Source organism: Lontra canadensis, unplaced genomic scaffold (genome assembly GCF_010015895.1).
Source record: "Lontra canadensis isolate GAN:19392208 unplaced genomic scaffold, GSC_riverotter_1.0 scaffold3, whole genome shotgun sequence".
Lineage (NCBI taxonomy): Eukaryota > Metazoa > Chordata > Mammalia > Carnivora > Mustelidae > Lontra > Lontra canadensis.
The window spans coordinates 21,642,437-21,665,829 of NW_022630997.1; the positions used below are offsets into that span (position 1 = coordinate 21,642,437).

The following is a 23,393-nucleotide window of genomic DNA, read 5'->3' on the forward strand; positions in this document are numbered from 1 at the left end:
AGCCACAGTGAAACAATGAATAAGAAGTAGAGATAACATGGGGCGCCTGGGTGGCTCGGTGGGTTAAGGCTCTGCCTTCGGCTCAGGTCATGATCTCAGGGTTCTGGGATTGAGTCTCTGCTCGGCAGGGAGCCTGCTTCCTCCTCTCTCTCTGCTTGCCTCTCTGCCTACTTGTGATCTCTCTCTGTCAAATAAATAATAAAATCTTTAAAAAAAAAGTAGAGATAACACTAAGTCATAGAATATCAGCACAAAATAGCATCACATAATATCTGGATGTAGTGAATAAAGTATTTGTTTCTCTCAAAGTACTAACAATTATCACTGAACAAGCATAAAGATAATTATCTTTCTACCACCAATTGACTCAAGACATTCCCTCTTCTGCCGTGAGCATCACTCCATTTTACCTCCCTAATCCAGTGGATATTGACTTGCTCCTGGGCTGCCAGAATCTCCACCCCTCCTGTATGCTCTAATTTACCATACCCTCCTTCCCCTTCCCCCACTGCATCCCAGCCAGACCCCCTCAGATTTGAGTTACCTTAACATTTTCTGGCAATGGTTTGTTCTGGGTCAACCCCACAGCAATCAAAGCAATCACAGCTATGATACAGGAGAAGCCAAGGATGATCAGTATATTTCTGGAACAAAAATTCTTCAGTTCAGACTCTGAAACCAAAAGAAGAAAAGAAAATATCAACAAGAAATAAAAAAAAAATTGATTTTCCTCCAGTTTCGGTAAGGTCTTGTGCTAGCTATCTGGAGACATCAAAGACAGATAAAAATTCATCTTTATTATAGGGAAATAATTCAAGAACAAAAGGATTTGCCAGTTCTGTGATAAGGGCCAAGACTGTTAGTGGTTGTGGTAAGGAGAATGGACAGAATTAGGTCAATGACCAGATAAGGAATGAGGACAGGGAAGAATCCCAAATTGGCTGTTTAATCGGTCATGCTGGTCTGTGAAGGTACAAACAACAACAAAAAAGCAAGGATTGCCCTCTTTTTTAAAATCTACCACAAAATGTTTAAGATGTTCAAAAATATTAGGAAAATATCATCAAACGTCTAAGTCCCAACGGTCCATGCCATTTTCTGGATTGATGCACCCCTCACATTTCACCCACACTTAAATGTTGTAATTTGTAACGGTGTAGAGGCTGTGAAGTTTTGAACATTTCTTCATTTACATTATCTCATCTATTCTTAGTCTCAGCCTGTCATGGGACATAATAAAGCTCCAAAGAGAATCATATAAAAGGCACAAGTTACTTTGGTCATCACAAACAGAGCATATAGCGGAAGTAAACAAGAAATGGAAAGCTGCCCGACTCCTCCATTCTGACAACTCACTCCCTTCCTCTCTCAACTTCCCAAACCATCCCTAAACTTTTTTTCTTAGGCTTTGGAAAAGATGGGTAAGATAAAGCAATAAAGAAACACACAGAATGAGATGGGCTCTGCAGAATAGATTGCACTTCTCTAAAGACAGGGCATGGGATTAAAACAGCTAAAAGAGGAGCCCGACTGACTCTCCCCCTCTGGGTCTCCCACTTGAACAGCAGCAGGCACCACGTGCTGAAACAGGAGCTCCTCCCCAAGCTCTTGAGCAGAAGCTTGGACTTAATCCAAAGGACTGTAACTGTATGGGTCTCCAGTCTGCTCATCAACCTCTAGAATCTTAAACTAGTCTTTACTTATCAGACCACACAGTACAAAACTTAAAAGAAAAGCTTTAGCAATCCCATTAGCTTCTGCTTCTAAGCATAGGAACAATAGATGAAATATACAACACTTCCTCTCCTTCTCCCCTCCCAAAAGAACCTCAGTATTGTTGAGATGATTGCCACTCCCCAAGCAGTCCACATACCTCATGAGAAAAGGATACACTCCACCCCTTAGGCTCAGGATCAAGCCTTATTGTTGTGCATAATCTCATTCCCTCACCAAAGATTAGTTCAACAATGCATGTATACCCCAAAATGGCCCCTGAGACCCTGGAGGAAGTCTGCTGGCGCAAGTCTAGGAAAAGAATGGCAGCACTCTTGTCTTCCTCACACATTACCCTGCCTGGATAAGATGACATTCAATGATGGCAGAACAGAGAGATGGACAACACTTGAGTCTTTCACAGCATTTTGAACTGCTAAAAGAATAATCCCTGCTCCAAACTTCCCATGCGACTTATGCTTTGACCCCGTTAGAGTCAGGATTTTAATACTCTGAAGCCAAAATATCCTGATACAACTGGAGTGGCAGAAGTCTCCTGTTTGATTCCAGAGCTCTGGCATCTGGAAAAGAACCCCCTAGGCACTACCTGCCTCAGTTCCCAAAGTGATGGTATTGACAAACATAGCTCATTACAAGCAGCACTTGGCATGAACGATTACAGATCTAATACCAAGGGCAGCACACTGCAGCGGTTTCTATTTAAACTGAATTCTGAAAGCTTGGCTCCCTCAAGCTGTTCCCCCCAAAAATCTATTTAGTTATTTAGTTTTCATATATGACAATTTTGCTCTCATTTTCCTTCCACATCTATTTGGGCACTAATCTTAGTAGTGACAAAGACCAAAAAGGTCCCTGCTCTTTGGAGTTCACAATCTGGCTGGGGAGATAAATAACCCAGAACAGAAGTCATAAACCAGCAACTCCAGGTCATGATATATACTAAGAAGAAATTTAAACTAAGGGATATTACACAGTTTCATGGGAACTAGAACCAAGGAATGGGATATGCAGCAGAGTTGGGATTGGAGGATTCAACTAAGGGTCAGGAAAGCCTCTCCAAGAAGGCGACATTTGACTGAGACCTGGATGATGAGAAAATACCAGCCATGAGAAGGAGTAAGAACATTCCAGAAAGAGGGAACAGCAGCTGCAAAAGCCCTGAGGTGGGAAACAGCCTGACATGACTCTCTCTTCCATTTCCTAATGAGATTATTTACTTACATTATTATTCCTGGACAGGTAGATATATACTTTTCCACATTTGCCCAGCTTTTGCAGTGACATCCATATTTTCAGATTATATTGAAGATTTTCATCATATTCTTATGACAGATATGACAAGAAAAACTTAGATCAGCGAGAAACTTTCAGAATTTCTCATACACAATTTTTAAAACTTTATTACAAAAAAATGAAATAATAATGACTAAATTTGTTTTTCATATAACTGGCTAGATTACCAGAGAGGAGCAATTAAAATATTACCATGTTTTCTATGGCTTAAGGCAGGTAGTTTTCAAAAGCCCTTAATCTCCTCTTAGGAGGTGGTACTAGCCATACCACTAGATGTGGGGATCCACGGGGGACGTAGCTGGGATGTGCTCATAAAAAGGGAACCCACTTAGGTTACTGCCCCCTCTTCTCTGGCCCCCAGAACTCTTTCAGATGCTGTGACTGCAACAGTCAAATTGCTACGGAAAATTCACAGTGACTCTCTCTCCCCCACTTCCCTGAAAGCCCTTCATTTACCTGGTGGATAACAGAAATTCAGTTTCTATCACACAATGTGAAATGGCATTTCAAAAAACAATTTCAAGGAACACTTTTTATCAAAATATGTAATGGCAAAGTGTTGTGTTTGCCTTCCTTTGAATTGTCTCACTGTACTAAAGAATTCAAGACTACCGCTTCCCTCCCATTTTTTCCTTTTCATATGACAAGCGAGAAAATGTTTCTATTTAAGGTGAGAGTCAGGTAGAAAGTTCAGCTCTTCACTTGAGAGACAAAACTGAAGGAAACCCAAGCTTTGTAAAAACAGATTGATTTCAAGCCAATTAGCGATGTCAGAGGAAAAGAACAAAAAAGAAAAAATGATCTTTCGATTCTTACACAAACAGCCCTCCTGACATCTACAGCTAGCATCCTATTAAAAGGAAGATCAAAATTCTGCCAAACAGAGAAATCCCAGCCATCTCACTTCATGATACCAAAGATGTAATATCTTAAAATTTTACTACATTAATAAGAAGATTTGGAGTGTTGAAAGGTGTGGTAGGTTTTAGGCAAAAATCACGAAAGTTTTACTCTGCAGATCCTGTATGACTCACTAGTTTCAGACCATTTCCAGTTTGATCAGTTACATCTGGGCTAAGCTTGGCTTGTCACACAGAGAAGAGCAAACACAGACAAGTGCTGGAGGGTAAACAGCAATAGAGTACTGTGGTCCTTCCTGTGGGCCTTCACAAAGGCCAGTGATGGGACAGTCACTGAAGTTAGGGATTGGTTCTAATCTGGCCTCATCTGGTCCCAAATCCCGGCATCAAAGTCCCTGCACCAACTCTCCTATCTTGTTCCTTCCCTTCCCTTAAGTAGTTGTTCTTGGTGACACACATTTAGATTGTTCTAACACTCTGGGGCTTTAAGATCCTTTCTCAATTTCTCAGTTCATTCCAGACGTCTTTGACCTACCCTCTTCTATGGTGATATCACCCCCTCCAGTCACCTCTACCTCTGTACAACAGCCCTTTCTCAGACCTCACCCTTTCTAATGCCCTTCCCTATAAGAATCCACCCTTCCTGTGGCTGCAGAAATCTCCCATAACTGACCTTCCCAGGGCTTTTCCAGATCAAGAATCTAAGATAGCTTCTTACAGGCTGCCAGTTGAAAGCCACACTGATCTAGACCTCTCAGCCCTCTGGAAATATAAGCCCTTCCAATCTCACCATTCCAATAAGCAGATGTTTTTCTCCAAGATCATACTGCCTGACATGATGACCACTAGAGTGTAAGTACCCTTGGTCATTGCTGATTTGGTCATTGCTGTGTTCCCAGTTGAATGAATAAATGAATTTTGGATTTTGATTTTTCCAGAGAAGTCTGAGATTTCTCTATCACTTAGAAGTCTGTTCCCCTCTTTCTCCACCACATCCTTTTCCTTGTCTCCTTTATTTTTTTTTAAAGATTTTATTTATTTATTTGACAGACAGAGATCACAAGTAGGCAGAAAGGCAGGCGGGGGGGGGGGGGGGAAGCAGGTTCCCCGCCGAGCAGAGAGCCTGATGCGGGGCTCGATCCCAGGATCTGGGATCATGACCAGAGCCAAAGGCAGAGGCTTTAACCTACTAAGCCACCCAGGCGCCCCCACCTTGTCTCCTTTAAAATCAAGCTCAATAAGAGGTTATGTTCCCTCCATAAGCTTCAAAGCTCAATTGTTCCACTAGTTCTCTCTTTGGGTGCTGCTTCTAGATACTTCATGACTTGACCCACTTCAGTTGGAGAGTTTCATAGTTATTGTCAAGGAGGGGCTTTGCTTCACTCATTCTTTCAATTAGTCACTCAACAATTATCTAGGGAATACATTATACTGTTCACTAGTCCTGTCCTAGGCTCTGAGCTATAGTAGTGAACAAAACAGATAAGCATCCCCATCCTCATGGTACTTATATCATAGTTTGGAAGAAAAGACAATAAGCAAGATAAGTAAAATTTATGGCATGTTACATCATAAGTGTTAAGGAGGGGGAAAAAGCAGGAAAGGTAAAGAAGAAGGATAAGTTGAATCAGAAAGGCCTCTCTGAGGTGGTGATATTGATGAGAGTCAAGGGGAGTAAAAAAGAAAGCATGCATAACTGTTGGGCAAGAACATTAAAGGCAACCAGACTACATGTGCAAAGGCCCTAAGGTGGGACAGTACTTGGCCATGAGGTCATTACTCATGGAGAGTGATGCAGGGGAGAATGATAAAAGATGGTCAGGTGGGTAACCGGGTTGCTTTCTTATAGGACCTTGCAGGTTCCAGCAAGGGCATTGCCTTACTCTAAGTGATCTGACTTATTTCTAATCATTTGTATAGTCTACACTCAGTAGCATAGGGGCCTTTGAAGTCCCTGGAGTCAGCGGGGGGTGGGGGCGGTGCGCCTTTTAGGCAGCATACACCTGTCTGTTGTCATGAGGTGCTGAGGCTACCTCATTGAGGTCAGGTCATAGGACAAACAACCAAGTGTAGACAGAGCCTGATTCTGTTGGAGCAGAGCCTGTGCCAAGACCAGGGCTGTAAGATGTATCCAGGAGTAATAAACACCACTACATGGGAGGTCTTCTCTATACCTTCTGGTCTTGGTAGATCAGTACCAAAGAATCTTTGCTGAGAGAACATCATGAGGGGTCACCAAGCCAACCAGGATCCATGAGCAGAAAGTTCAACTCCAGGGACTTCTGAAGTGTGGGTCAAGCTAGAGCAGAGTCCAGACAATCTCACCTTTGCTTAACCTCTCTAAGCCTCCATTTCTCCATGTGCAAATGGGAGTCATAATAGTACCTACTTCATAGGGTTGCTAGGTAAGATCCAGTGAGCTAACAATACATAGCAGCCGATACTTCAAGAGCCCTCACTGTAGTCCACATTTTGCTCTTAGCACGTTTTTTTAAAAGATTTTATTTATTCATTTGAGAGAGAGAGAGAGAGAGCACAAGCAGGGAGAGCAGCAGACAGAGAGAGGGGGGAGAAGGAGACTCCCCTCTAAGCAGTGAGCCCAATGCGGGGCTTGATCCCAGGACCCTGGCATCATGACATGAGCTGAAGGCAGATGTTCAACAGACTGAGCCACCCAGGCACCCGGTACCGTTAGAACTTTAAATATAACCACTCATTTAACCCTCCTGGGAGGTAGATGTACTTTTATCGTCTGTATCAACTTCCTAGAGCTACCACAACAAACTACCACAAACTTGGTGACTTAAAACAACAGAAATTTATTCTCTCATGATTTTGGAAGTCCAGAATCAAGGTGTCAACAGGGCCAAAGTCTCTGGAAATGATTCCTTTCTTGCCTTGTCTGGCTTCTGCTGGCTCCTGGCATTCTTTGGCTTATGACTGCATCTCTCTAATCACTGTCTGCACATGGCCTTTCTCCCTATGTCTGTGTATGTCATATTTCCCTCTTTTCTCTCATCAGGATGTTAGTCATAGAATTTAGGGCCCACCTGAAATCCAGAATGATCTTAAGACCTTTAATTACATTGGTAAAGACCCTTTTCTAAACAAGGTCAGAATTACGGGTACTATCATCATCATCATCATTGTCATTTTACAGATGAGGAAACTCAGTCACAGGTTAAGGGAGTTGCTCAGAGTTATACTGATGTAGAAGTAAGCACAGAAGCCAGGCTTTTAAACCACTGCCCTATCTTGGACCACATGACTGAAGCTTAGTACAGTGCTTGGCACATAGTAATAGCGCTGTATGTGGGGACCCAATCCCAACATCCATAAGTGAAAAGTGACTGACTTTGGGGATTTGGCTGGAGGGTTTGTCAGGACTGTTGTCACAGATGATACCAGACAGTGTTGTATCTTTTAAAATAGAGTCTTCAGTCCATGATAGTCAGAAGCTTGGAGCTAAGTAACAGAAGCTGAGATTGTAATTCCCCAAGAGGTTAAGGGACTTGCTCAAAGTCATACATCTTGCAAACAGCAATCCAGATCTCTCACGCCCACTTCATTGCCTCAGCCATTGCTCTGGATTAGGGACATGTAGAAATGACTCAGCTTTGTTCCTAGATTCAGTGCAAAAGAATCTCAAGTTCTGTTCAAATGGAAAGATCTTATTCCATCTCACACCCCCCCCCATATTTTTCCAATTAATAAATCCAGAGCCTAGTTTGAGGACAAAGCAGTTTAATTTGGTGGGGTTTTTTTCCTGCCTGTGTTTTTAAGTCAAGGAAGTCAGTACAATGTCAATAAATACACAAATACTAAAAATAAGCAGCAAGGCCTCAATGATAACCAGTTAGTTAAAGGGCAAAAGGCAAATGAGAGGGAGGGAAAACACAATTGAGTCAGGCTTTGGGGACACTGTGCAAGAAGACTGAATAAGAGGGGAAGGGAAAGGTGGAAGATGAAATGGAAAGAGAGGTAGAGATGGATAGCTGAGTGGATTACCCACATCTTGTCCCACTGATCTCTTGAACCACAGACTTCAGAGGATGTCATTTGCTTTTATTTGATATTTTAGTCCTAGTCTTTGAAATGTTAATTAGATTGTTAATCTCAGTTCACAGCTCTTTAGAAAAGGAGTGCATTTATTTTAACAAAGTAGCCTAGCTGATCCTGAGTGAACCCCTTCACAGATTCAGCTTTGGGTGGGAGGAGCCCATCTAGAGACACCAGGCAGTGGAAATGGTAGTAGGGGTATAGAACAAGCTCTTCCTCCAAATCAGATTCTGCCAACCCCATGCTCCCCACCCCACAGCTCTTGCTGTGAGCTATGCTCTTTTCAGATTAGCAGCAAGTAACTGACTTTCACTTGGTATGCTTGACTCTAAAAATGTTAATGACTGCAGAAATCAAATGCCCATAGGGGCTCTGTGTGTGGCAAATAAGGAAGCAAAGGAGTCCCCTTCCTCACTCTCCTTCCCCTTACTTTGTCCCACCATACCATCTACCTCCTCATCCATATCCCTTCTGGCCTCTCCTGCATTATTATGCCCATAGACGGCATGGAGCACAATAAGTCTTTGTGGTCATCATGGAATTCCATATTCAAGTATAGGGCTGGCAAGGAGGAGGGCTGTTTCCAGCAAAATGATATCACTGAGACCGCAGACAGGAATTCCCTGTGTCCCAGCCAACAAGCATAACAATCTCGTGTATTGATGGTCTCTGCAATAAGTACATTGCTTTCACTAAATGAATCCTCTTCCACATCTGAATTGAAGAATTACACCCTTGGGACTCTACCCTTTTTCAAAGCAGCTGCATTTGTCAATAAGCTTGGGTTCTTTGTAGCCAGTGAGACAGACTTAAGAAAATCTGTACTGGCCATATATCACTAGTTTGGGGGTCACAGTCAAGGTTGGGTAAATTGACTCACCCAGGTTGTCTAGACTTATAGTCCCCTGTGTTCTATACCTGCCATTCATAAATTCTCTCATTTCTACCTCCACATCTTTGCACCCATGAGATGTACTTAATATAAAACATTAAAATATTTCTGCAGCAAAATATGCCATAAACATAGTAAAACCTGACAAACTAAGGAAAATGTTCACAACAACTATGAACCATTTGGTTACCTTAATATATAGTCATTAAAATCATTAAGAATATAATCAACCGGGGCGCCTGGGTGGCTCAGTGGGTTAAAGCCTCTGCCTTCAGCTCAGGTCATGGCCCCAGGGTCCTGAGACCGAGCCCCATATTGGGCTCTCCGCTCAGTGGGGAGCTTGCTTCCTCCTCTCTCTCTGCCTGCCTCTCTGCCTACTTGTGATCTCTGTCTGTCAAATAAATAAATAAAAAATCTTAAAAAAATTAAAAAAAAAAAAAGGATATGATCAACCTACCTAATAGAAAAATACCTGAATAGGCAATTTGAAGAGCAATATATATTCTTAACATATTAAGTGTCTTCTAATTTCCCTTAATTAAAGAAATGTAAATGAAAAAATGAGATTGCTTTTATCACTTACCGAAGATAGCAAAGTTTTTTTTTTACTTTGATAAATGTATAACATTACTACATACTTATTAGAATGGCCAAAATTAAAAACAACAACAACAACAACAACAAAATGTTGGCAAGGATGTGGAGTAACTGAAACTCTCATATGTTGCTGTCGATGCAAAATGGCACACCCACTTTGGAAAGAGTTTGGCAGCCTCTCATGAAGTCAAGCATACACTTGCCATATGACCAGGCAATCCCACTCGTAAGGCATTTATCCAAGGAAAATTAAGACATATGCCTACCCAAAACTCAAAATAACCCAAGTGCCCATCAACTAGTGAATATACCTAAATTATGACACAGCCATATGGAATTCTAGTTAGCAACAAAAAAGGAATAAACTACTGAGAATTACAACAACATGGATGAATCTCAAAAGCATATGCTAAGCGAAAGAAACCAGACTCAAAAGGCTATATACTGTATGATTTCATTTACATGATATTCTAGAAAAAGCAAAACTAAGGATAGAAATGAGATCAGTGGGTCGAGGTTCAGAGACAGAGGACTGACTACCAAAGATCACAACGGTACTTTCAGAGATGATAGAAATACTCTATATTTTGATTGTGATGGTAGTTAAATGACTATATACATTTGTTAAAATCCATAGAACTATGCGTCTAAAGAAGGTGACTTTTCAGGAAGGAAATTCAGTAAAGAAATTCTATTTAACCGTAATGCTGTGGGGGAAACAGGCATTTCCTACATGTTGGTGGGAGTAAAAATTCATACAACCTCTTTAGTGGGTGGACATTTTATAATATCTATGAAAGAGTAAAGTACATATATTCTTTGGCCCAAGAATTCTTCTTCTAAAGATTTAACCTGCTGATAATACTTATGAATGTACAAAAAGATCCATGTATAGGGATGTTTGGTGCCTCATTATTTGTAATAGCAAGACTAAAAATGACTAAAGGTCCATTAATTAGGGTCTGGATATATAATCCTAATACACTATAGGTAATATTATGCAGGCATGAAAAGGATTTTGATCTATGAATGTTGATGCAGACTGTCTTTGAAATATTTTATATGTGAAAAGCAAAAATGTGAAACGATGTGTACAGTGTGTTCTCATTGGGTGGAGGAATGCGGATTCCCTAGGACTCAGGACTCAGCATATGGTCATATTCACAAATAAGACTTATTACAGTGAAAGGATATGAAGCCTCAGCAATGAGGGGGAAAAAAGCATGGTAATAAGTCTGGAGGAAACCAGGCACAAGCTTCCAGGGGTCTTCTCCCAATGGAGACCACAGGACATACTTAATTCCCCTGGCAGTGAGTTGGGACAACACATGTGAAATACTGTCTATCAGGAAAGTTCACCAGAGACCTAGTGCCCAGGGATTTTACTGAGAACTGGCTACAGAGGCACCTTCCATTCAGCACTCACCAACATTGCAGACTCTCAGAAGGAAAGCAGGTACCCAGCACAAACCATGCACCTGCGCAGTCCAAGCACAGTGACCCATCCCCACCAATCCTCAGAATGGTGAGAACCCTTCTGAAATCCCCAAACATCCAAGGGCTAACCGAGCAAGCAACTGGCTTGCATGTTGATTCCCTTCCACGCTGAGCAATTCTTAAAATATTTTACCACATGACCGTCCTTACTCCCTCTTGCTTTTTCCTCCCTTCTTTCTCCTCCTTCCTTTCCCCATTCCCTCCTTTCTTCCTGATTCTCTGAGTAATTTAAAATTCTTTTTTTTAATTTATTTATTTGTCAGAGAGGGAGAGAGAGCACACATAAGCAGGGAGAATAGCAGGCAGAGGGAGAAGCAGGCTCCCAGCTGAGCAAGGAGCCTGATGTGGGACTTAATTCCAAGACCCTGGGATCATGACCTGAGCCAAAGGCAGACACTTCACTGGCTGAGCCACCCAGGAATCCTAGAGGAGAACATAGGCAGTAATCTCTTCGATATCAACCACAGCAACTTCTTTCAAGTTATGTCTCCAAAGGCAAAGGAAACAAAAGCCAAAATAAACTTTTGGGACTTCATCAAAATCAAAAGCTTCTGCACAGCAAAGGAAACAGTCAAGAAAACAAAGAGGCAACCCACGGAATGGGAGAAGATATTTGCAAATGACAGTATAGACAAAAGATTGATATCCGGGATCTGTAAAGAACTCCTCAAACTCAACACGCACAAAACAGATAATCATATCAGAAAATGGGCAGAAGATATGAACAGACACTTCTCCAATGAAGACATACAAATGGCTATCAGACACATGAAAAAATGTTCATCATCACTAGCCATCAGGGAGATTCAAATTAAAACCACATTGAGATATCACCTTATACCAGTTAGAATGGCCAAAATTAGCAAGACAGGAAACAACATGTGTTGGAGGGGATGTGGAGAAAGGGGAACCCTCTTACACTGTTGGTGGGAATGCAAGTTGGTGCAGCCTCTTTGGAGAACAGTGTGGAGATTCCTCAAGAAATTAAAAATAGAACTTCCCTATGACCCTGCAATTGCACTACTGGGTATTTACCCCAAATATACAGATGTAGTGAAAAGAAGGGCCATCTGTACCCCAATGTTTTATAGCAGCAATGGCCATGGTTGCCAAACTGTGGAAAGAACCAAGATGCCCTTCAAGGGACGAATGTAATTTAAAATTCTTAATAGAAATCCCTAAAAACCCAAAGGCTTTGATCAAAAGAAGAAAAATTGACAGAGGGTTTACAGTTTGGAGTAAAGGGGCAAAGACACTGGGAACCCAGAAGGTAAGGAATGGGTAAATAGAAAGTTGTGCATTGGTAGTTTGATGCTGACCTTGCCGATTCTCTGCCCACTCTGCCACCCTGCTACCCACTCACCAACCTGATGAGACCAAGCAGGCATCGCTGCCCCCCCCACTCCCACTCGTTCATCCTTCCTAGGTCAGTGTAATCTTTTTTCTGTTCTTTGGGGCAGAATCATCAGGTGTCACTTGGCTATACTTTGGGTGGATCTGGAGCTTTATTTTGAGGGAAATTTGGCATCTCCTCTCAGGTATCTCTGCTGTTATGTAACAACACCGGAGGGAACAGCTCTCTGGATAAGATACAGTCAAGTTTCTAAATGCCCATGGCAACTTTGTCCTAGATCTTTGTCTCTCTTTAGCCATGAACACAGAATATTTGTACTTTAGATACTTAGGTGAAAACTCAACCTTAAGTATCTAGTTCCTGTCAAGAGTATAACAGACACAATTGATATTTGGGAGGGACAATCTAAGAATCCCCTAGATTTTTTTTTTTAGCTTATTTTCTGTACTCATTTAGTGAGGTGGAAGGAAGGAAAGGTTAAGGAAAGGTCCTGGACCTTGGAAAAAGGGGTGTCCTTCTAGAGCAAAACTAGTAAGACCAACATATAACAGATGAGAGCAGCTCCTACCAACTTTGCCCAAGCATTTTTAAAAAGGTATGTTCAGTCCTGTTGATGTGGGAAACAACAGCAGAAGAAAAATTATTAAATGTCCTTACTACCTACAGTCCATTGACAAGTCCTTGAACCAGGCAGAACATTCCTCTGGGAACTCAGCTGCCCCAATGTTAATAATTTGCTAAGGGCAAAAGGCAATCTTAGCCCAATCCCCAGGATCCTGTAAATCTACATTAACATATAAAAATTCCTTCGAAAACTTCCTTTATCTCTACCCCCTCTCCCCCAAGATAGGTGGCAATCATCTTCCAAGCATATGACCCACTGATAAACATCTGAAGAGTTTCATGACTGAGTTTTTACTGGACAGTAATAAATGACCTTTTCCTAAAAATAGCTACCCCCTCAGGATTCTGGAAACCTTGTTTCCAAAATACCTGGGAGGCTTCTGCTATCCCTAACTTCCTCCCAACTTGAAACTATATAATGGGCCACTACCCATGACTCCATTGCAGCTCATTCTCCCCACAGGTCCTGTCCCATGCTTTCATAAAACCACCATTTTGTACCAAAGATGTATCAGGAATTCTTTCTTGGCTATCAGCTTTGAACCCAAACATCTTTCTTACATCACCATGACTTCAGTATTTCCTCAAATCTAGAATATAACTAAGAACGTGGGATCCTACTCAGTTTTGCACCCTGAGTGAAGAGAGAATGTATAAACATGGTGAGGTGGGGTCATCTGCTTGGAGTAAAAAGGCAATTAGAAGAATTGGACAATGTGGTGTGTGTTTCTAGCATGGTCTAGGGGAAAAAATCCCTTGGCCTATGGAATCAAGTACGCCATTTCCCTAAAAGTTCTTTCTCCATAGTAATGAAGGATGTCCTCATTAAGATAACAGATTAACTCCCCTTACTGTGATTTCATGTCCACTAAGCACTCTTGCCATGATTTTTCTAACAGGCTAAAAATAAGCTGATGATTGTTAAACAATAAGTGGGTATTATGCCTTATATACTCATCCTTTGCATGCTTGGTTTTGCAGGATTCTCATTCTTTTTATTCCAGTAGGTGAAATAGATAGTCTTTCCCTTAAAGACAGAGGCTGCCTGTAGAATATAGATCCAATATCGAGACCCCAAGAGTGATGTGTGCAGCAAATTCCACGCACTTCTTGTTCACACCCAGACCGTCTGCTATATTACCTGCTCAGACTCACAGAGGTAGGAGGGGTGCAGCCAGACAAGGAAACAGACTTGGAGAGCCAAAGCAGACAAGAGTGATTCCATATGCTTTCTCTTCTTTGGAATTATACTACTGTTCTGAGTGGAAGAGAAATTGTCTCCACCTCAGCAAAAGCTCAGGATACATTAGGGTCCTTGGTGGCTAAAATAGTTGAAATTCTTTATAGAAATTCCTGCAAACCCAAAGGCTCTGGGGAACACATGAGTTGAAGAGGAAAATTTTACACTACCTTCTGGGGAAGTCTTTGTTGCCTAGAACTGACATCTGGGAATGACAAACTGGTAGACCCATCTTTAGGGATGGAATAGTTAAATTAGATAACAGACTATTAGGCCCACCTTCCACCTATTCTCTCATGACTGGGTGGGGAAAGGCCACTTCCTCTCTTCTTAGAGCTTTACATGAAACTGGTATGTTCATTCCACTCCTCTTGCCTCCGGTTCTCCCCCTCCAGCATCTCCAGTGAGCTGACCCATGTCACAGCAGTTCTTAAGATGTGACCTCCTCTAACTTGTTTTTTTCCCCTCCTTATACTCTGTGTATCCCTAAATTTCACCTCCTCGCAATGCATCCTTCCTTCATCTGCCACACCTGGCTTCTGTCCCACCAGTCCACTGAATCCACTCACAGAAATATCCAATGGATGCTTTTCGGTATTTTAATTTTCTGTAGATTTTGACACTGCTAACTTCTTATTACATACAGTCTCTCCTTTCTTGGTTCCCATAACACCAGGCTCTTGTAATAGTCCTATTTCTCTGACCCCTGCTTTGCTAGCTTCTCTTTCTCACCATACCCTTTAAATAGGAATGTTCCATAGTGCTCCATCTTGGAACCCTGGTTCATCTCATTTTATACACATATTTCCAACTCAGTGGTGATGACTCCCTAATCTGTATGAAAATAACTCCTTAATCTCTATGGTGATGATGCTATGATCTATATTTCCAGTCCAGAACTTTCTCTTGAGCTCCAAATCTATAATTCTAGTCACCTACCAGACATATTTGCTTTGATATTCTACAGCCAAAATCTCTATGTCTAAAAGTTAACTTTCTTTTTCCCACTCTAATTTTTCTGCATAATCTGCTCAGTGAAGCTCACCACCATGTCACCAGACTCCCTAAACTCCTCCTTTCTCCCTCTAGTCAAACTCAAAACAAACAAACAAGCAAACAAAACCCTCTACGTTTTATTGATTCTACCTACTAAATAGCTCTCAAATCCTTTCACTTACCTCCTTTTTATTCCTTGCCCAGACTCCTACGACAGCATTCAGAAAGGCCCCCACATCTGGGCTCTTCTCCTTCCAGTTCATTCTCTACTTTAGAGCTAACATCATCATCCTAAAACATGCAGACCTGATTCTACAACCCTACCAGTGTGAGCTTCCGATACTCTGCGCAATGTGTCTCAAAATAAAAGTAAATCTCCTTAACAATAATTTTGAGTCCATGTCCCCAGGTACTGTTCAAGGTGTCTATCTCTACTTTGGCCCTTCTTTTTCATAGCCTCATGCCTTGCACAATGTTTCTGCTTCTTTCTTCTGCCTAAAACACTCTTCCTTCCTCCCTTCTAACTCTACCTTATGAGGAAACTAAGGATGAGAATAAGCAGTTTATGTGTCATTGTTTCCAGAAAGTCTTGCAGAAAGCTTCTTGCCCTTCCTCTAATGATGGATTAAATATAAATACCCTCCTTTGCATCTGTCTCATGGCACCTGCCCACAGTGCTGCAATGGCCTTTAACCTGTGTCAGTCTCCTCTATAAGAACAAGTACCTTGAGAACACAGTGTATCTTTTAGATCTCCAGAAACCAGCAAACAGTCTGGCCTATGTCAGTACTCCGTACATCAGCTGAATAAATGAATGGATAAGATTGATTCGAATTTTTAGTATACAATGTTTTCCATCAAGAAAAGGGGTATGGGATTTGATTATTTCAGATGTGTTTTAACTTCTCGACTCCATGGTTCTATTTTTAGTGAGTTGCCGGGAAACCTCAACTTCAGTCTGCATGTACTGTAGGAAACAAAAGGACAAATGTTTGTGTAGTAAATCCCAAATCTGGATTAGGGCTTAGTCATAAACTCCATGGAATATTTTCTCATTGAATTACGAAGAATAATAGCCCCAAATGATAGGTTTATAATAGAAGGAACTCCACATTTAGCTCGTTCTTTCTAAGCAAGCACGGTTAACCCTACATTGTCTCTGCGAATGAGTCATTCTGATTAAGGAGATATGATTAAGTAGTAATGCATCTTCTTAGTATGTAATAATCTCCTAGGATGGATTCTCAACCCTGCCTCTTACTAGCTGTTTGACTGGGGAAGTTACTTAACTTTCTAAGTCTTCATTTTCTAGACTAAAATTTTTTTAAAAATCTATCACTGACTTTGGGAAGCTGATGTGCTCTGTATGAAATAATGAGCTCCGTATGAAAAGAATGAATAGAGTAATCCCAGATCACCCTGTGGCCTCAGGTACCACTGTCCATATGTGGGAAATAATCTAACGTCTATTGAGTCCAGACACATTGACTTGACTTTACAGCCGTCTCCTGGCCCTTTCAGCTTGATGACTCATGGACACCTCAAACCTATTCGAACCAAACAGAATGCATGCTTCCCCCCCTTCCCCCAAACCTGGTCCTCTTCCAGTTTCCCATAGCTCAACATCCGCAGCTCAGTGAACATCTCTACGACTCAAACAGTTGTGATACCAAGAACAATAGCATCATCCTCAATTTCTTCTTCCCCTTCACCCTTCACATCCAAGCAACCCACTCATTCAGGAAATGTTTCTGAAACCTCGTGTATTGTCCTGGGTCTTGCTTCCCAAAGATTCTGATGCCCACCCATCCCCCTCTACCACAGTGCCACCTCCCTGGTCCAACCACCACCACCTCCCACAGTAGGCTCCTAACTGGTCTCCGTGCATCCACTCTTGCCTCTCAACAACTTAATTTCCACACTAGAGTCAGAGTGATCTTTTCAAAGTGCTTGTATGACCACATCGCCCACTAGATACTTCAAACACTGCAGAGCTTCCCATTACTTTTGAACAAAAGCCAAAGCCCTTCTTGCACACCACAGTTTCCACCCACAAGCTCCAGGGCTTCCAGCCTCTCTTACTACCACCATCCCCTCACTCCACCTCCCTCCAGCCTCACTGCACCCTCGGCCCCTGCCGCAACCCCCAAGCACAATTTTTTTCCTCTGCCTGGAACATTCTTGTCCCACCCCCTTTATTTAGCTATTTTTTACTCAGCCTTCTGAAAGTCACTTCCTCAAGGATGCCTCAGAGACCCCTTCTATGAACTCCACACTAGCTGGCACTCTGCATGGCACTCAAAACTTTTTTTTTTTTAGAATTTATTTATGTATTTGACAGAGAGGGATCACAAGTAGGCAGAGAGATAGGCAGAGAGAGTGGGGGAAGCAGTCTCCCCGCTGAGCAGAGAGGCTGATGCGATGCAGGGTTCCATCCCAGGACCATGAGATCATGACCTGAGCCGGAGGCAGAGATTTAACCCATTGAGCCATCCAGACTGTAAACTTTTTCTATCACTTAAAGTAATTAATTAATCTCCACGCTTGGGTCTTCCATCACACCAGCCTCAATTCTGGCTATATATTAGATTCATTGGAGAACTCTGTGAAAACAACTCCTGAGTTTCACCCCAGACTAATTAAATCAGAATTGCAGAAGGTGAGGCCTGGAAGTTATTGTCCTTTAACGGCCTCCTGGCGCGTCCAATGTGCCCCCAAGGTTTCAAACTTCTAAGCAGCGAATCTACTTCTACGGAACTCTTGAAAGCTGGGTATTTAACCTTTGCCATATCCTTCTCCACTGAAAGAGGTGTGTGTCCATGTAGTCCAGGCCATTGCCAGACATTTGTAATTGCTAGGAAGCTCTTACCTCGATCCAGGTTTTATTTTATTCTCCCACCCATTGACCTCAGCTTTAAGCTACAGCACAATGCAGTATGTTTACTTCTTCTACATTAACAAATTTCCTTCCAAATCCTCAAAGATAGCCAATATTCAAATCCCATCCCCCAGTTTCCCATTCTTGAGGATAAATAGCCCCATTTCCGTTAACCATTCTTTACATAGTATGATAGATCTCATGTTGTCCTAATTACCCACCACTAGATGCCCTTCAGTTTGTTAATGTTGCTCTCGAAACACAATACTCTGAACTGAGGACAATACTGCAGAGAGAGTGAAGTTATTACATCCTTAATCTGAAAAGTTAACTTTAATTGATACCACCTAATATGACCAGTTGTTTTAGATACTCATACTGAGAATCGTGGCCCAGTAAAACCTACAAATCTTTTTCAAATAATCTCCAAGTCAAGATTCTCTCCATGTGTGTATCATTTAAATGGCAGCCTTGGGGTGCCTGGGTGGCTCAGTGGGTTAAAACCTCTGCCTTCAGCTCGGGTCGTGGTCTTAAGGTCCTGGGATCAGGCCCCACATCGGGCTATCGGCTTGGCGGGGAGCCTGCTTCCCCTTCTCTCTCTGCCTGCCTCTCTGCCTACTTGTGTTCTCTCTTTCTCAAAATAAATAAATTTTTTTTTTTTAAATGGCAGCCTTATGGCTCCAGCCCATCTTTCCAGTCTGATAATACTTAAATCTTTTATGTAATATATTGCACTCTCACTAAAAACCATGAGTTTTTTGGCCAATTTGTTAAATGTGCTTCCAGTGGTTTCATCCAAATCATTGATAAAATGTGCCAAATAAGACTGGGATAAGGACAGAACCTGGTGGTACATTCCCCTATAACCTTGCCTCAAGGTGGATCCCAAATCATTTGTCAACATGATTTAGCCATGATTCACATTAATGTCAGCCCTCTAAGTTCATTCTTATCCAGTCCGTGTTTCCCCAGCTCATCTTTAAACACATCATGAAAGACTTTATTATGTATCTTTCTCAGCCTGTTGTGTTATACATTTTTCTCGTAATGAAGTATTTACAAATGATATAATACCTGGAATTTGCTTTAAATTATTCCAATACCAAATAAAATAAAATAAAATTAAATAAAATAAATAAATAAAGTATTCCAATACCAACAATAAAAAGACCTGGTAAAGAGGAGAGTAATAGGAAAAACAAAAATCTCAGAATATTAATAGTTGTTAAAAATGGGTAATGGCTATATAGAGGTGTATCATGTCATTCTTTTTTATTTTGTTTGAAATTTTCTATAAAAAGCATGATGAACCTCTTGCTGAAATAAAATACACTATTTCTATGAATTTGAGAGACTGCCAAAAGTTATTAACTCTGGCACCCTCCTACACATTTTTCAAATTGGGATAATTGATATAACTTGACTTAATAAATCCATGCCAGTTTCAAGTGATTGGGGCTTTCTTTCCGAGGTGCTAACAAATCTTCCATATTTATTTTAAGACTTTTCCAAGAATCAACCTCATGTGGAGTTTCCTGAGCCCATCCTCTCCAATATTTTGTAACTTAGATCACTAACTCTTAGAACTTAAAGACCATCATGTCTGTAAAGTTCTTTAAACTCCTTTAGGAAAGTAATGGACTCTCTTAATAACTTCCTGTCTGTTTCAATGACTTCTTAATAATGCATGTTTTAGTTTGAATTGATTGAACTGCATTTTTCTAGATTGAAGCAGAATAGTTCAAAAGTCCCAATTCCTTTGCATAATCCATTACAGTTGTGAATCCCTCTTCCTGTTCACGTCTTGCACTGAACCGTAATCAAAATAATTTTTTTTGTTATCTTTAGCATTTTTTCCTGCATGCCTCATCTCCAAGTGATACTTAGCCCAAGGGATGCTGCTTTTAAAAGAATCTCTTAGCTTCTAGATGTTCTTCTCAATTACTTGCCATCTTTTTTCTCAATTGTACAAATCCTTATGGGGAAACTTTATTTTATAAAAGCCATAGAAATTTTTAGAAAACAGAGAAATACATAAAATAGAATTAAACTCCCCCATAATTTCAAAGTTCCTTCTCAAAGGTCCCTCTGTTCAGATAAGTGTTTTAAATGCCTTTCACTTTTCTTACCCGTTAAGATTACTTATGGTCACACAATCAGATTTCTCACGTAGTTGGTTAATCCACTTTTAGACTCTTACCCTTTTTTTGCCATATTCTTTGGTACATCTGACCATGAGATCTCACCTATCATCTTTCTGATTTTTTTCTTTAATCTGCGTTCTTAAAAATTGAGGCCATATGTCTGGTTGCCTTATGTTTTCCTCCTTCAGGATTATTAATGCCTAAATGAACTAGTCATTTCTCCTACTTCTAAACCACATCTTTCTTTTGAACCAGAGTTAAATCAAGGAAGAAGGGCACTAAAATCTTCCTCTAACTTGCAGGAAGTATCTGCAAGGAATATCAAGAATTTTCCACATGTTCTATTTTTGGAAAATAAGGATTTCCAGTAAATGTTTCAGAATTTCATAATTGAAAGGGGTTGGGTGGGGATAATGGAGTAAAGTGTTGCCAACATCTCTTGTGACCTTCTTCATGCCAGGCACTGTACCAGGCACATCATAAAATTTTTTTTCCTCACTGAATACCCTCTTTAAAAATGTTATTTTATTTTATTTTAAATTCAATTAATTAACATATTATTAGTTTCAGAGGTAGAGTTCAGTGATTCACCAATTGTATATAACACCCTCATTAACAGTCCTCATTATATCACGTGCCCTCCTTAGTGCCCATGACCCAGTTACCCCATTCCCCACCCCCACCCTCCAGCAACCCTCTGTTTCCTATAGTTAAGAGTCTCTTATGGTTTGTCTCCCTCTCTGATTTCACCTTATTTTATTTTTCCCTCCCTTCCCCTATGATCCTCTGTTTTGTTTCTTTAACTCCACAAATGAATGAAATCATATAATTTTTTCTCTAATTGACTTATTTCACTTAGCACAATACCCTCTAGCTCCATCCACATCTTTGCAAATGGAAAGATTTCTTTGTTTTTTTTTTTTTTGGTGGCTATTAATAGTCCATTGTATATATACTACCACATCTTCTTTATTCATTCATGTGTTGATGGTCTTCTGAGCTCTTTCCATAGTTTAGTTAAGATGGACATTCCTGCAGTAAACACTGGAGTGCACATGCCCCTTTGGATCACTGTGTTTGTATCTTTTCAGTAAATACCTAGTGGTGCGATTGCTGAGTCATAGGGTAGCTAGCTCTATTTTCAACTTTTTGAGGAACCTCCATACTGTTTTCTAGAGTGGCTGCACCAGCTTGCATTTCCACCAGCAATGTAAGAGGGTTCCCCTTTCTCTGCATCCTTGCCAACATCTGTCATTTCCTGACTTGTTAACTTTAGCCATTCTGTCTGGTGTGAGGTGGTATCTCATGGTGGTTTTGATTTGTATTTCCCTGATGCAGAGTGATGTTGAACGGTTTTTCATGTGTCTGTTGGGCATTTGGATGTCTTCCTTGGAGAAATGTCTGTTCATGTCTTCTCTCATTTAATACTCTCAAAAGGAACTAACTATAAGTTAAGTACTGTTTTACTTCCTGTTTTACAGATAAGGAAAATGCAAATGAGATAGGTTAAGGAACTTCTCCAAGATCAGGTGGTAGAGTATCTTTCAAATGTTAACTAGCATATCCAATTTGCAAAGTCCTCCTTTAGTTGAAAAACTCCATTCATAGTTTATTTTGCTTCTGTCCTTGCTTTGTAATTTGTATTAAAACACTTCATCCAAGCCTCCACTTGCCTGCAGTTGTTTATCTGACACTCATACAACAATGTCCTTTTCACTCGCCCTCCTTTATATCCTCATCCAAAGCCCTGCATCGAGATGCCAATCTCATGCTCCTGTATTTTCTTACAGACAAACAATATCTTAACATTCCCTCCATCTCCTAAAACACTTAACTTTGAGTAAGAAATAGAATTCATTGCCTCCACCCAATTAGGAGACCCATCCTTGTGACATGTGGACCTTAGTGTTTATGTACAGTAGAAGAAGCAATAATTTCAATAGGTTAAACTTTGATTTGAAAAAAAGATGACCAGGGGCATCTGGCTGGCTCAGTGGGTTAAAGCCTCTGCCTTCCGCTCAGGTCATGATCCCAGGGTCCTGGGATCGAGCCCCACATCGGGCTCTCTGCTCCATGGGGAGCCTGCTTCCTCCTCTCTCTCTCTCTCTCTCTGCCTGCCTTTCTGCCTACTTGTGATCTCTGTCTGTCAAATAAATAAATAAAATCTTAAAAAAAAAAAAAAGAAGAAGAAAAAAAGAAAAAAAGATGACCAAAATAAAGGCTGGAATTCTAGAATAAAAGTTCCTTAAAAGTTGTATCAGTGAGTCATAGATTTATTCTTTTTCCTCTCTCAGCTCTTTTCCTGAAAATTAATGCAGCTTATTATGCTTTACATTAGAAGGGGTAAAATCCATAGCCCGAGACCTTTCCGTGCATCATTCTAAAGATGGTAGCTCATTATCTAAATGGAGAAGCAACAGCAAAGCAACACCTAGAGGTTACTAGGTTACTAGATCTAGGATCTTGAGTAAGTCACATCCTCAGCGTTTGGTTCCTCAACTATAAAAGGAGGATTAACAGTAATACCGACTTGATGGGGCTGCTAAAAGGATTGAATAATGTGTACGAAACTGGCTATATGAACATAAATCCAATGATTATGATTATTAGGATAATGATGATTATAGTTTGCAAGGCCAAAACTTCATTTTTAATCAATGTAGAAAATCAGATATGCAAATGTGCAATACCCAAGTAACCACAGGCGTTTCTTTCTTTTTTTCCTTTTTTTTTTTTTAAGATTTTATTTATTTAATTGAGAGAGAAAGAGAAGAGAGAGCACACATGTTGGGGGGAGGGTGTGTAGGAGGAGGAGCAAAGGATCCCCACTGAGCAGGAATCCCAGTTTTTGTCATGGGGCTCAATCCCAGGACCCCAGAATCATGACCTGAGCAGAAGGCAGATGCTTAACAAACAGACACCCAGGTGTCCCCAGAGGTTTTCTCTTTCTCTTTTCTTTCTTTTTTTTTCTTTTTTTTACAGCTGTAAATGGTGTTGGAAATTTTTTAAATTTCCCAGATTTCCAGGGTTCTTCTTTTCCTCATGATAGAAAAGTCTAGGATGAGACGATTCCTGTCACTTCAGTATTTGCTGATACTTTTCCCCACTAAATTTGCTGTTTTAGGAGCCAGGTTTTGCTGCTGAATATGGGTGCTGGGAACCAAATCAAGGACTGAACCTAGCCAGGTGACTCTCAGTCCTGAGTCACCCTATTCCTTGGGGAGC

At 40.9% G+C, this 23,393-nt stretch overlaps 1 protein-coding gene across 2 annotated transcripts in view; it reads right to left on the reverse strand.

Annotated features, from left to right (window-relative positions):
* The window catches only part of ENTPD1 (ectonucleoside triphosphate diphosphohydrolase 1), a 96,805-nt gene that overhangs the window by 50,832 nt on the left and 22,580 nt on the right, over positions 1-23,393 (reverse strand). The window contains exons 1-2 of one of the 2 annotated variants that reach the window (XM_032883693.1): positions 6,062-6,220; positions 545-672 (exon numbers count right to left, since the gene is read on the reverse strand). In XM_032883693.1, the coding sequence (XP_032739584.1) occupies positions 545-672; positions 6,062-6,113 (180 nt within the window). In that variant the 5' untranslated portion in view covers positions 6,114-6,220. Of the gene's footprint in view, positions 1-544; positions 673-6,061; positions 6,221-23,393 lie in introns of those variants that run through there. The other variant, XM_032883703.1, reaches the window with a different exon arrangement.